This window comes from Camelus ferus, chromosome 6, assembly GCF_009834535.1.
Source record: "Camelus ferus isolate YT-003-E chromosome 6, BCGSAC_Cfer_1.0, whole genome shotgun sequence".
Classification (NCBI taxonomy): domain Eukaryota; kingdom Metazoa; phylum Chordata; class Mammalia; order Artiodactyla; family Camelidae; genus Camelus; species Camelus ferus.
Window position 1 is genome coordinate 51,311,295 of NC_045701.1, and position 12,595 is coordinate 51,323,889.

The 12,595-nt window shown below is 37.5% G+C and overlaps 2 protein-coding genes across 2 annotated transcripts in view; one reads left to right on the plus strand and one right to left on the minus strand.

Moving 5' to 3' along the window:
- KLHDC2 (kelch domain containing 2) overlaps positions 1-8,933 on the plus strand; it is a 55,395-nt gene extending 46,462 nt beyond the window's left edge. Inside the window, exon 13 of the mRNA XM_032481978.1 lies at positions 8,654-8,933. Coding sequence (XP_032337869.1) covers positions 8,654-8,696 — 43 coding nt within the window. The 3' untranslated portion in view covers positions 8,697-8,933. The remainder of the gene's footprint in view (positions 1-8,653) is intronic.
- Positions 1-10,043, minus strand: part of NEMF (nuclear export mediator factor) — a 46,331-nt gene extending 36,288 nt beyond the window's left edge. The window contains exons 1-4 of the mRNA XM_014566478.2: positions 9,723-10,043; positions 8,589-8,657; positions 8,370-8,472; positions 5,202-5,327 (exon numbers count right to left, since the gene is read on the minus strand). Coding sequence (XP_014421964.2) covers positions 5,202-5,327; positions 8,370-8,472; positions 8,589-8,657; positions 9,723-9,781 — 357 coding nt within the window. The 5' untranslated portion in view covers positions 9,782-10,043. The remainder of the gene's footprint in view (positions 1-5,201; positions 5,328-8,369; positions 8,473-8,588; positions 8,658-9,722) is intronic.
- Positions 10,044-12,595: the final 2,552 nt, after the last annotated feature.

Sequence of the window (12,595 nt, forward strand, 5' to 3'; positions counted from 1 at the left end):
GAGTAGCAATAGCCTCTTAACCCAAGGTCTGATCAACTCTAGATGAACCATACATCACAATTCCAGGCATGAAGACTAGAAGGTCAAACCCTGGTATAAAGAGAAGAAAGAGCAATCTTGAAGCTCTACATACCTCTTTTAGATACCACAGTGAGTAGTGAAAATTCCCAAGCACATACTCTCACATATAAATCCTGAATATCTATTTCAAACTCAACACTAACTGGACCACTGGAACCTAGACAGCTTGCAATTACTTAAATTCTAGAGATTTTCCCCTCAAATGAAAAAAACTCTCTTGTTTCAACTTGGGGCAGCAGGGTGGAGTTGGGGGGGACCATAAATAGGACACTGAATATAACAGTGGTTATTTTGGGATGAGGAACTGGTTGGGCTAGGAGTGGTAAGACCTTCCATTTTAATTCTATGAATTTCTCTATGTACTAAGCATGTATTTAGTACTAGTTGTATAAACATTTTTCATTTAAATGATAGTCTAGGTAATTCTAACTACTGTCCAAATGAAAAAAAAGAAAAACTGGACAAAATAAACAAAGTATATCTTTTAAGAAACAAAAAATGCAAACAAGGAAGTAAACATTTATAGGACCAAAACCTAGAAGAAAACTCAGAAAGGTGAGCTCCACACTTGCAGCTACTTTTTCCCTAGGATCAGTTATCTAACAGTTAAGAAGTAGCTGACAGGCTGAGAAGCTGAGCATAAATTCTGATAGACTCACAGAACAACTAAGGAGAATAAAAACTGGAATTCAGGGTCTAAGTAAAAGGTGTGTGTTGGGGGTGGGGGGAATATCCCTGATAAGTCCAGTTATGAATAGAGATCCCAAAAGGCTGCATCCCAGGAGAAGCAGTGAATTGGAAATATTCGAGCTCTCCCAGGCCCAGCTCCTAATCAATTCAATTTTTGACTGGAGTAAAGTAATCTGGGATTACTTGTGTCCTCAGCTACTTGTCAAAAGCAAATATCCTCTCTCAAGAAGAAAACATTGTTCTAGGTCTCAAACTGTATCTATACTCTCCTACTCAATGCCTGGCACACGATAAAATAATCTGCCATGTGAAGAGACAGGACAATGTAATTAAAATCAAAGAACAGACTATAAAAACAGGCACTCAGGTGGATCAGATAATAGAAAATTACAAACGATTCTAAATGATTTTTGTCTGATAGCAATAAGCTTAGTGAATTAGAAGATAGGTCAAAAGAAAATACAGCTGAATTTAACTGATGAAAAACAGGAACTCACAGATTCTAGCACTTTGAACCCCAGAAGGTAATTACAAGGGAAAATCAACTAGGCACATCATAGCAAAACTACTGAAAACCAACGACAAAGATAAAAAAATTTTAAGCACCCAGATAAAAAGGAGAGATTACCTTCAAATGAGCAATAATATGATTGATACTGGTTTCATTAGAAACAATGGTCACCAGAAGACAATATACTATTTTTATAACTGTCAAAAGGTTATTTAATGAGAGAATCAACTAGATGGCAAAACTGGTTCTAAGAGGAATGAAGTACTTAGAGTAGGCGAGAGAAGAGTAACTGTGTAAGACTGCCAACTTAGGGCAATAAAACTGCTATCTCTGCAGGTATCTTTTCTCTAGACAGAAATAATTTAAATCTCTACTAGATAAAGTTAATTTGCATCAGTTTTCTGCAAGTTAAAGTCCACCCTTGCCAAGTTGTAAAAGAGCCTAATCAAGAGTAAATAGCTAATCAGCAGGGGAGGGTATGGCCCAGTGGTAGAGCACATGCTCAGCATGCACAAGGTCCTGGGTTCATTCCCTAGTACCACCTCTAAAATAAATAAGTAAACCCAACTGCCTTTCCCCTGCAAAATAAATAAAATAAATAATAAATTTTTAATTAATAAGAAGAATAAATAGCAAATCAATCAATGATACACATCCCTAGAGAAAAAAATAATCGCCAGGAGTGCCTGCTTGACAATACCTGGCAGGACACTAAAATGCATCTTGCCCTTTTTGTCCCTTTTCAAATTTTTGACAATTTTTCATTGTCTCTTCTCATGATCATAACATCTAAAATTATTCTTGATTACACACATATACACACAAACAAGCTACCTTCTTTGCTTCTTGGACTGATTTATTTACACAGGTGCAGCAAGAAATATAACTAACATATATAAACCTCCTTGGACTATAGTCAGCAAATGTAGAGTCCAACTGTATTAAGCAGTTACTGAAGCGATAATAATCACTGCTGCCTGGAGAATTTGTAAGAAATTTGGGATTTTATTTTCAATAGTCTCTATTAATCCAAAGACTTAGAATTATTTGCTTCTAACTCAAATATAGAACCAACCAAATTATCACTATTGGTTTCACCTGTGGTATGCCAATAAATGTATGTAAATTCCTCTCTACCTAAAGTCACTCAAATCTAAGGGATTAATGAGAGCAAACTACCATTTAAAGAATATATTATCCCAATTTGCAGAAGTATAGTCTACTAAATTAGAAGGTAGACAATGGGAATGGGTTTTATCATATAACCATCATAAAAATAGTATCAACACTCTGGAAAAAACAACCACAGATTCTCTTCAGTTTATTCAGTCCTGTGTAATTAATTCTGACTGTCCTAGATCATATGTTAACACTATTTTCATGAAAGAATTTGCTTCTAAAGAGAATCTTACAAATCCTAAGTTGGTCCCCTGACACAGTCTGGCATCTGTCCAAGCAGTATTAGCTCAGACAATATGAGTCTATTATTCAAGAGCAGAGGTCAGTAAACTTTTTTCATGAAAGGCAAGATAATAAATACTTAAGGGTTTGTGGGCTACATATGGTTTCTATTTCATTTTTTTGAAGAGTTTTTTTTTTTTAAATGTAAAAACCATTCTTAAACTCAGAGGTTTTACAAAAAAGGAGCCACAAACTGTAGTTTAACAACTCCTGTTTAAGAGTATCTGGTATGTCCTTTTTACCAACGTTCTGAGACTACCTTTGTTGAAGACCCAATTTATAACAAAATTATGGAGATGGAACAGGCTAGTAGTTGCCAGGGTGCAAGGATGGGAGGAAGAGGGGTGGATATCACTATAAAGGGGTATCACAAGGAAGACCTCTGTGGTTATGGAAGAATTCTGCATCCTGATTACAATGGTGGTTACACGAATCTACAGTGGCAAAATGCATAGAACTACATACATACATTGTACCAAAATCAATTTCCTGATTTTGAAATTGTAATGTAATTATGAAAGATATAACAACTGAGGGAAACTGGGTGAATGGTACACCAGACCTCTCTGTTCTATCTTTGCAACTTTCCGTGAATCTATAATCATTTCAAAACAAAAGTTTTTTAAAAATGTTTTTAAGAAGGTTATCACACAAATTTTTTAAACTGACCACTAAGACCACATACAAAAATCTGTTTCAGGTGAGCAGCAGCTGCAGCTGCTATTGCCTGCAGGGGAGGGGGCAGAAAGACGGTTAAAGGAATCACTTGCAAAGAGAAGTGCATAGACAGTTAAAGACAAGCACAAGGATCAGCAGCTGGTCTTACTGCCCCCGACCCACATCTCTGTCAGTAACTAATACAAGTATGTTCACTTTGTGATAGTTCACTAAACTGTACACTTATGATGTATATGTCACATCTCTAACAAAAACCTTAAAATTACTACAAGCATGTTGTAAAAACATTCGTAAGAGATAAAAAAACAAACATAGCTCAACATTATTTTTAAAAATTACATAGTATTCTATTAGTTGGGTCTCTCTTGATTATTTAACCAATCTCTTATTCAAAGACATTTAGCTTTGAATAATGGAGTTGCTTGGAGTCTAGTTAGAAGAGAAAAATTCCACTTATGAGGAACAACCAGGGACCAGTTTCCACCTAACAGCTGTGATAAGTCTGACCCAAGTGACTCATGCAAGAAATAAATGGGAACACTTAATAGGTAACAGTCACAAAGAAATGGAGAAAACCAAAATACAACCAAAACATTTAGGTTCTTCCCAAGTGTTATACATTATAAACACCATGAATATCCTTGGTATAGTCCTTCCTGAGCACTTGCCTCATGAGCTTGTTATGATAAATTCCTAGAAATGGAATTCCTGGGTCAAAGGCTATGCACATCAACTTTAAAAATCATGTTATTATAGTGTCAAATAATCTTCCAAAAATAATGTTCTAATCTGCCCATGTTTCTCTACATTGTTCGTAACACTGGTATTGTCAGACTTTCCAGTCATTTATATATTGACAGAGAAAGAAAACTATTATTTTTATCTTTCAATAATTTGTGAATCTATACATGTATTCATGCTTTTATAAGGCATCTGTATGATTCTTTATTGAATTGTGTAATTAAGCACTTTGCCCATTTTTCCACTGGAATGATTTGTGAAAATTGCATATTAGGATTATGAACACTTTATTTACCATTCAAGTTGAAATACTTTTCCCCAGTCTTTCACTTCTGATAAATATAGTTCATGATGTTTTCTGCCTTACAGTTTTTAAACTGCCTTATGCAGTTTTAAAAATTAAGCAGTCATATCTATCAATATTTGTTTTCATTGTTAGGCTTGTAAGTATTTTTCACCCCAAATTTATCAATCTCAATCTATGTTTTCACTTAGTACTTCAATGATTTCACTTTTTATATTTAAATTTTTGAGGCAAATGGAATTTATTTTGCTGTAGGTTGCTCATGAAACATTTCCAAAATAGAATAGGTAACTAATGGAAGGATTAAGAGGAAAGAGGCAAGACTGTTGAAGCCATCAGTAGTCTTCCTCTTATGACTGATGACGCTGAAAACACAATAATCCTGAGTCTCAACTGCTGTCTTATTTATGACACAACTATTTGACAATTTACTGGCTGTATCACACTAGTCCTGAAATGTAAAGTACCAAATAATTTCCTCAATTGTCGGATCTTCGTCTCCCACATTCATAATGCTGTTTTAAATGGCTACGGTCTGCCTAAATACTGGCCTCCAGATAAAACAAAGATTAACGTAAAATTACATTTTACTGGTGTGGCACTTTATTATCCTAGTGTATCAATGGCCTTTTGACATGGAAATAAATGTTCCCTGCCCATGTTTTAGAACACTATCACATGAATAATTAACAATATAATGAATTCTCCTCACCCCATCCTCCCAATTTAACTTACCCTATCATAGAGCTCAATGATTAAGTGATAAGCAGCTTCATCACTTCCAAATTGAAAATCTACAATTCTATCCACACCAAGCTGTTTTGCACTGACTAATCTTCGACTCTTCAAATGTTTTCGGCACTAGCAAGAAAGAGAAGAAAAAAGGTATTTATGTAGTAAAAGTGAATTTCTAATCATTTGGTATTGGTTTTAAAGTTAGTTTCACCTTTTGATTTCCATCAGGAACAACATCTTAAAAACAGTAGATAAAACAGTCATAAAATTAAAACTTACAGAACGATAATCAGAGGAAAAACATTTTATTTCAGAAGACTCTAGCTGCTAGTTCTGAAAAAGCATTTTATATTTATTTTTTAAGTAGAAAATGACAGTCCTATAGCGAAATTTACTTTGTTGCTTTATACCACCACGAAATAAATCTGTTCTTGTCCTGATGACTCGCTCAAAGCCGTAACTTTTTTAAAGTCTCTTTGTATTCCAATTTTTTAAGTACCCCAAATTTCCTTCTGTGCATTTGTGTTCAAGATTAACTAGTGATTTCCACTAATCTTTCACTTCAAATACAAATTCTGAACCATGAGCTTACTGGAATTCTATAAATTAGGCCTCCAACATACTCACAACCAATTACCCTCTATTCCCACAAACTTTACTAATAAAACCCAAACAGTTTTTCTCATTCTATCTCAAAGCTTTTGAACAACCTAGCTCAATTCCAAATATAAGAACTCCTATCCTTTATCAAATCCCATTCCTCCTATCCCTAGACATAAGGTTCTTGTTCTTATTAGCATTAAAATAAAATTAGCATGTTAAACTCAAATACAATTTACTTGGCAAATACCTGTTGTTTTAGATTACATGTACTAACTACCCTTTGGTAAAAATATTTAAGTATGATATGGACCAGAAACAAGACTACACTGTAGCCCCTAAAAAGAAAATTTATAATTGTTTCTAATTTTTGAATTTGAAAGACCCCTTAGATAAGACCAGCAGGAAAGAATGCTTTCTTTTCTTCAAGTCTCAAAATCAAGGCAAATTTTACAGAGAAGTTAATCTAAAACCATCTTAAAAAGAAAAAAAAAGAAATATACAGGGTCATTCTTAGCAGTAATGCCAATTCTTTCATAACTAAGAGTTCTCCAGACCTATAGTTCAAATTGATAAAATTTTCATTTTATGTATTTAGGCAGAATTATATACTCACATATATTTAGGCAGATATAAGAAGGCTTTTCAAAATTCACAGAATAAACAATCTCCCCCTCCTAAATTCAATAGTTCTGATTTTAAAGTGGCCTATATTAATTTTGATTTAAACGGTGACCTACATTCAGGGCTATCTTTAAATCCCCAGGTGAAAATCATAATCAATTCTTTCAGAGTCCCCCCAGTAATATATTTATTTGAGAAAAATAAAGTTAAAAATTAAGATAAAAGGCATCTTTGAATGCAGTATTAGTCCACAACATGGAATGGTCAAAAAAAGGGAAAATTATCATGAGTATAGAAGGACATATAGTACATATGTCAAGCTTCTTTTTTCTTTATTTCCCTACCAGTAGCTTGGTGAAAACTGTGTTCTGTCAGTGCCACAAAGCTATAGCTGGCATCCCCAAATGTGAAAACTTGGAACAACTGCTGTGATTTACCACATACTGAATGTGACCCTGCCTGTGACATACAACAGTAACAGCTCTATTTTAGTTACTTATGAAGTGCTTAACATTGTCTGCTTCATTAAAGGAGTTTTAATACACAGATTGACATGTACACCTAACTCACAGAATTCTAAGATTTTTTTTCGAGTGTCTGTCTTATTGGCGTAGCCTGATTTGGAGGATGTTTACACAATCCTGGTATCATGTCTTTTTTCTGTTAATTGAAGTACAGTCAGTTACAGTGTGTCGATTTCTGGTATACTCATATATCTTGTTACCTGTTATAGCATCTGTAAAACTGAGTGATACTTGTTCTTCATATTCACTGAGCTGTTAAACATCTTAAATGAAATATGTATTATTCTTTGAAAAGTGCTATACAAAGTGTCATTATTATTAAGGACAATCCCCAAAAGAATCATTTTGGGTTACTATTAAGTAAATTAAACTTTTAAGAATTTGATAATTTTGACAGGCCTTGTGATTTGGGAAACACTTACCTAACGTGTAATCCAAAACAGATTCTAAGTTGCTGGGGATAAGGATCTTCTCTGTAAAGCCTCTAATGAAATAACACAATGCCAAAACAAATAAATTTCTGAAGGAAAGTGAGGAGGAGAGGAAGAAGGAAATTAATACATATGGAGCCCTATTATGTGTCAGGCATTGTGTTAGGTGCTTTACATGTAACTTCATTTAATCCTCACCCATAACCCCATAGGGGAAGCATTAACTACATTTTACATTTAGAGAAACATGTTCCAAGAGATTAAGTAAAATTTCCAAGTTATAAAAGTATTTAGTGACAAAACCATTAATTCAAAGTTAGGTATATCTGACTCTAACGTCTTTCCTCTGTACCACCTGAGCTTTGAGTATATCTGTTATGTCAATAAACGAATGGGTAGCACATCCAAAGTGCAGGATCTGAGTTTTAATAGAAAAAACAAAAATAAAGAGAGAAGTAAAAAGACATGATTGGTAACATACTAAAGTCAGTGAGTATTCCAACAAAAGACAGATTGGTAGCTGAAAAGTGAGCTATCGAAGATATAAGTCTAGGGAAGGAGGGAAGGGGGCAGATCACAGAAAGTCAAGAATGCTAGAATATAGGACATGGATTAAGAAATTAGAGAATCAGAAAAGGTGGGATAACTAATGAAAATCATGCTTTAGAAAAATCAATGTTGGTTTAATACAGAATTGTTTTGATAGTGAGAAGTGGAGTAGAGTTAAGAGACTATAATGTCAAACATTATAAAAGCTTGAATCAAAACGGTAACTGTGAGAACAGAAAGATTTGGAGCACAATGGGTTGTGAGGGTAAAAGGGAGAAGTTAATAAATATCTACTTTATTCATCTAGTACCTATCAACTACTCTATCTTTATCTCTATTGTATTCATAATAGTGAAGGAAAACCAGTTTAAAACTTCAATGTTAGTGAGCAATCTTAGGGCCTTAAAGTTTAGCTTCTACAAGTAAAACTTAAAATTTACCTTCATTGCAAAACTAGACGGCATCATATTCTTAGGCCACTCGAATTCTGTCGTGTGAATTCGTATGCCAGATTCAAGTAAAAGTGTAGCTTTAAAATCTGGTCTGTAGAAGAAAAATGTTAAAATTTTCTTTAGGGCATTTGCCAGCGCTAACCCAGATTTTTTAAAAATCTCGTATTTAATTACGAACGATAAAGCAAGCCTATGAAATGCTCTTACTTTTGAAGACGAATAAGGTAGGTCTTATTATCCACATCGTAAACATTGTTTACTCTCATTCCTAGCAAGCTGCAAAGAGAAATGAAACATGTAACAAATCATATTTGAAACATAAAACTTCACACAATTTAAAGCTGTAAGCGGAAGCAGAGCCTGAGAAAAAAAGCGAATCTTCGACTTTAAAGATCGGGACTCGACGAAAGGGATCAGATTCTGAAGGACATCAGGCATTCAGCCCAAATCTTAAGTGTAACCATTTAAGAACAGAAGTGGTGGCCGCCTCTCTTGCTCCCTCATCGTCGGAGACAGCCAACACTGTCTATGGAGTGTGTATCTACCTTTACTTTAACCTGAGCACCCAACCCCCACACCTCCTATCCTTTCTCTCTCCTGAAACAGCCTACACTCTATGCAGTATGTATCTCTCTAAATAAATCTACGTTTACTGAAAAAACAAAAAACAAAACCACAGAACTGGTGTATCAGCTCTAGGAACACCATACAATGCTTTGAGTCTTTGAAAGGATCCAATTTTTAAAGGAAATACAGTAAAATCTAACCCACTTAATTTATTATTAAAGGAAAAAAAATGTAAACGAGGCCCGGGGAGATATGACAAAACTCACACAGCTGAACTGACCGAATAACAGATACCAGACTACAATCCAGATCCCAGGCCAAATCTGTTACCTCCAGCTAAAACGCGATGCTGCCTCTGGGGTGAAGAGAGCGTCTCAGAAACCAAGCGCCTAGTTTGGAAATCACTGGAGCAAATGACTATTTCGCCGTCTTGGCGTCCACCTGGCGTCTCGTGTTTTACTAAACGTTTGCTGCGAGACCCGGGCGACTCATGCCAACAAGACGAGAGCCCCGCCATAGCCCGACACAAGACCTGGCGAGACTAGCAGCCCACGAAAGCGGGTTTGAGGCACGCGGCCGCCGGGGACCCCCCGGGTATCCTGAGGGCTACGGAAAGATGTCACGCGCTCGCCCATTCAGGCCTAGCCAGATCCACAGAAGAACAGCAGTGAGAGGACTAAGGAGAAACATCAGGCCGGTCTCGTTTCCACCGTGTGGCCACGGCCTCTGCCTCCTGCACTCCCCGCACGAACCTGGTTACCTGTCGTACAGTACCTGGCATTCAGCTCCGCGACTACCGCGCGGAGGTCAATGGTGCTAAAGCGGGTCTTCATGGCGAGGTTTGAGGGTCGCTACCGCAGTTTCCTCCACTACCTGCCTGACTCAACGCCGCTACTCTTATGCGCAGGCGCACTTGGCGTATCTACGGCTGCGCAGAACGCCCAATATTCCTTAAAGCGAACGCGTTTGCGTCATTTCTCTGAAGTATTCGGCTGTCAAGCAGTCGTCAGCTCGCTTTTCGTTGTACCAAAACAATTTGAAGTAGATCCAAACTATTCTCTGGAAACTGCATTCCTTCCTGGAAAGCTTACGGACTAGCCGGGTTACTTTGCCTCGTTGTATTTCGGGACTCAAGCCAGCCTCCATAGTGACGCCTGCTGGTCTTAGCAATTTGCGAGAAGCGTACTGGGAGGATTTCCCCAGGCGCGCGGTAGGACTCTGTATGCTAGAGCCACGACCCCGTTCCCTGATGTGTAGAGTTTTGAAATGTAAGGAAGAGGACTGTTTCATTCGCCCTACGTTATCCTCAATGATCGAGGCGAACCAACCCTCAAAAACAAGTTCCTATTCTAATAAGTCTTACTCTCTGAAGAGCATCTTGCGGTGTATTGTGGGATTCTCATCAATCTACGTCTTGGGATCCCCTGGGCTTAGCATTGTACCAGGTACACCATAGGGGCTCCATAAATGCAAGGCAACCGGAGAATATTCAAGTGTTTAGCTAGATAATGGTGAAGTAAGATAAAAATAAAAATAAGGCAAGATTGTCCCGCCTAAGGGGATTCACGCTGTAGTAGGAAATAAGTTGTGCAAGAATGTAAATATGGTACTTTTTGTTTGCTATGATAGATACGTGGGAAGAAAACCAATTTTAAGACAGGAATCCAAAAGAGACGGGGTCTCGCTATGTTGCCCAGGCTGGAGTGCAGTGGCTATTCACAGGCGCGATCCCACTACTGATCAGCACGGGAGTTTTGACCTGCTCCGTTTCCGACCTGGGCCGGTTCACCCCTCCTTAGGCAACCTGGTGGTCCCCCGCTCCCGGGAGGTCACCATATTGATGCCGAACTTAGTGCGGACACCCGATCGGCATAGCGCACTACAGCCCAGAACTCCTGGGCTCAAGCGATCCTCCTGCCTCAGCCTCCCGAGTAGCTGGGACTACAGGCGCGCGCCACCGCGCTCGGCAAGGAACCCGGAGAGCCTAGCGGCTGCAAGTCTTAACAGCAGAATTCCCACCAGCAGGAGGCGACTCTAAGTAAAAAGGGAGCGGCTGACATTTCAGAAGAAACCAGGAACTGCAGACGCTAAGGGGGCTGCTGTAGGACGTACAGCACAGCATTACTGCGTCAAATAGCACAGTTAATCATGCAGAATAGCTCAAAATATGGAATAAACCATTTGGAGGGTTTAGGAAAGACTGGGGGCCAAGTCGACTGTATTCCAAACTGTAAAAGCGAGAGGTCTAACTGTACAAAGACTGTATTAAGGGTCTTGTGTTGGCTCTGAAGGCATTCCCAAAAGAATGCCTAAATATTTTGTTTAAAAGCAGCCAATGTATAAACTCCACACTGAAAGGGACAACTTTCAGATGCTCCTTATGAACGAAAACTGAAATACTTTACAGCAAAATTCCCACTCTAGGGCCCTAGACCCATAAGATGTGAGCAAGATACAAATTTAAGTTATACACGGGACAGTCACTCAGCTAACTCATACATTGCTTCTGCATTGTCTGTAAGAAAAATGTGCATCAGATGGAAAAATGCAAGAAAATACATAAGGGGGAGAAGCAGATAAAGATAAATGTAAAAAGTACAAAGAAACTGCATCATTTACCATTGAATTCTATCATTTCTGGTTTTTTGAAATAATTTCTCTGAGAAAATTCTGAACCAGGGATACTTGAGGACTTGCAGGAAAAATAAGAGTCAACAGGAGGTGGACAGCTCATCTTCCGATTTTCAAACAAAAGATAAAAGTGAATATCTGAAACCACAAACAGGTGCTATTGGCATTTGCCCCAACTGAAAATTTAGAGGTAATTATTAATGGATAACTTATGGGCATCTAAAGCTGTGATTCTCAAGCTTTGTGTTATTCACTGATGACTGTGGGCATAAAGCAAATTCGAAGACATCACACCCAGAGATTTTGAGTCATTCATTAACTTTGGCTCAAGGTATCTGCATTTGTAACTGCCAAGTTGAAAGGGGCCTGAAGCCCATCCTTGGAAGTTCACTGATCTCTAGAAGATGAAGTGGTGATATATAGGAACCAACATAGTTTCATTTCAGATAAGATATAATTTATTAATCTTTTCTTCCACTCAACTCATGGAAATAGTCTATCTGTAGTGTCAGGGAAGGGAAAATTTCCCCTTCTAGCCTTCTTGAGTTCTTATGGCTGGACTAATAATAAAATTGATGCAATACAGATTGATAGGAGAAAAAATTTAATTCATGCACATGGAGGTCTCATGGAAATGAGACCTAAGAAGTGGCCAAAGCAGGCAGTTTTTAAACTTTTTAGACAAAGGAACAATAAATTTGTAAGGAATTCACAGGACAGTTTTGGGTGCTCAATTAGTAAAGAATCTAAACAGAATTTGGGCTTGGAGTAGTAAATTAAAGAAGTAACAAGGTTCATTTATCAGACTTCTCAGCCTGAATTCCCTATCTCTGGCAATAAGGATATTCTTCCACCTTCAGGGAATACACCTTTGACACGAGCAATTTACTTCTTGCTTTCAGGGAAATAGAAAGGAAGGAGAGAGTGTCTCTCTTGTGTTGGCCATTTCTTAGGTAACTTTAATTCAAAATAATCAATATGCTATTGAGGCATATTTTGGGGCAACCTACCCTGAG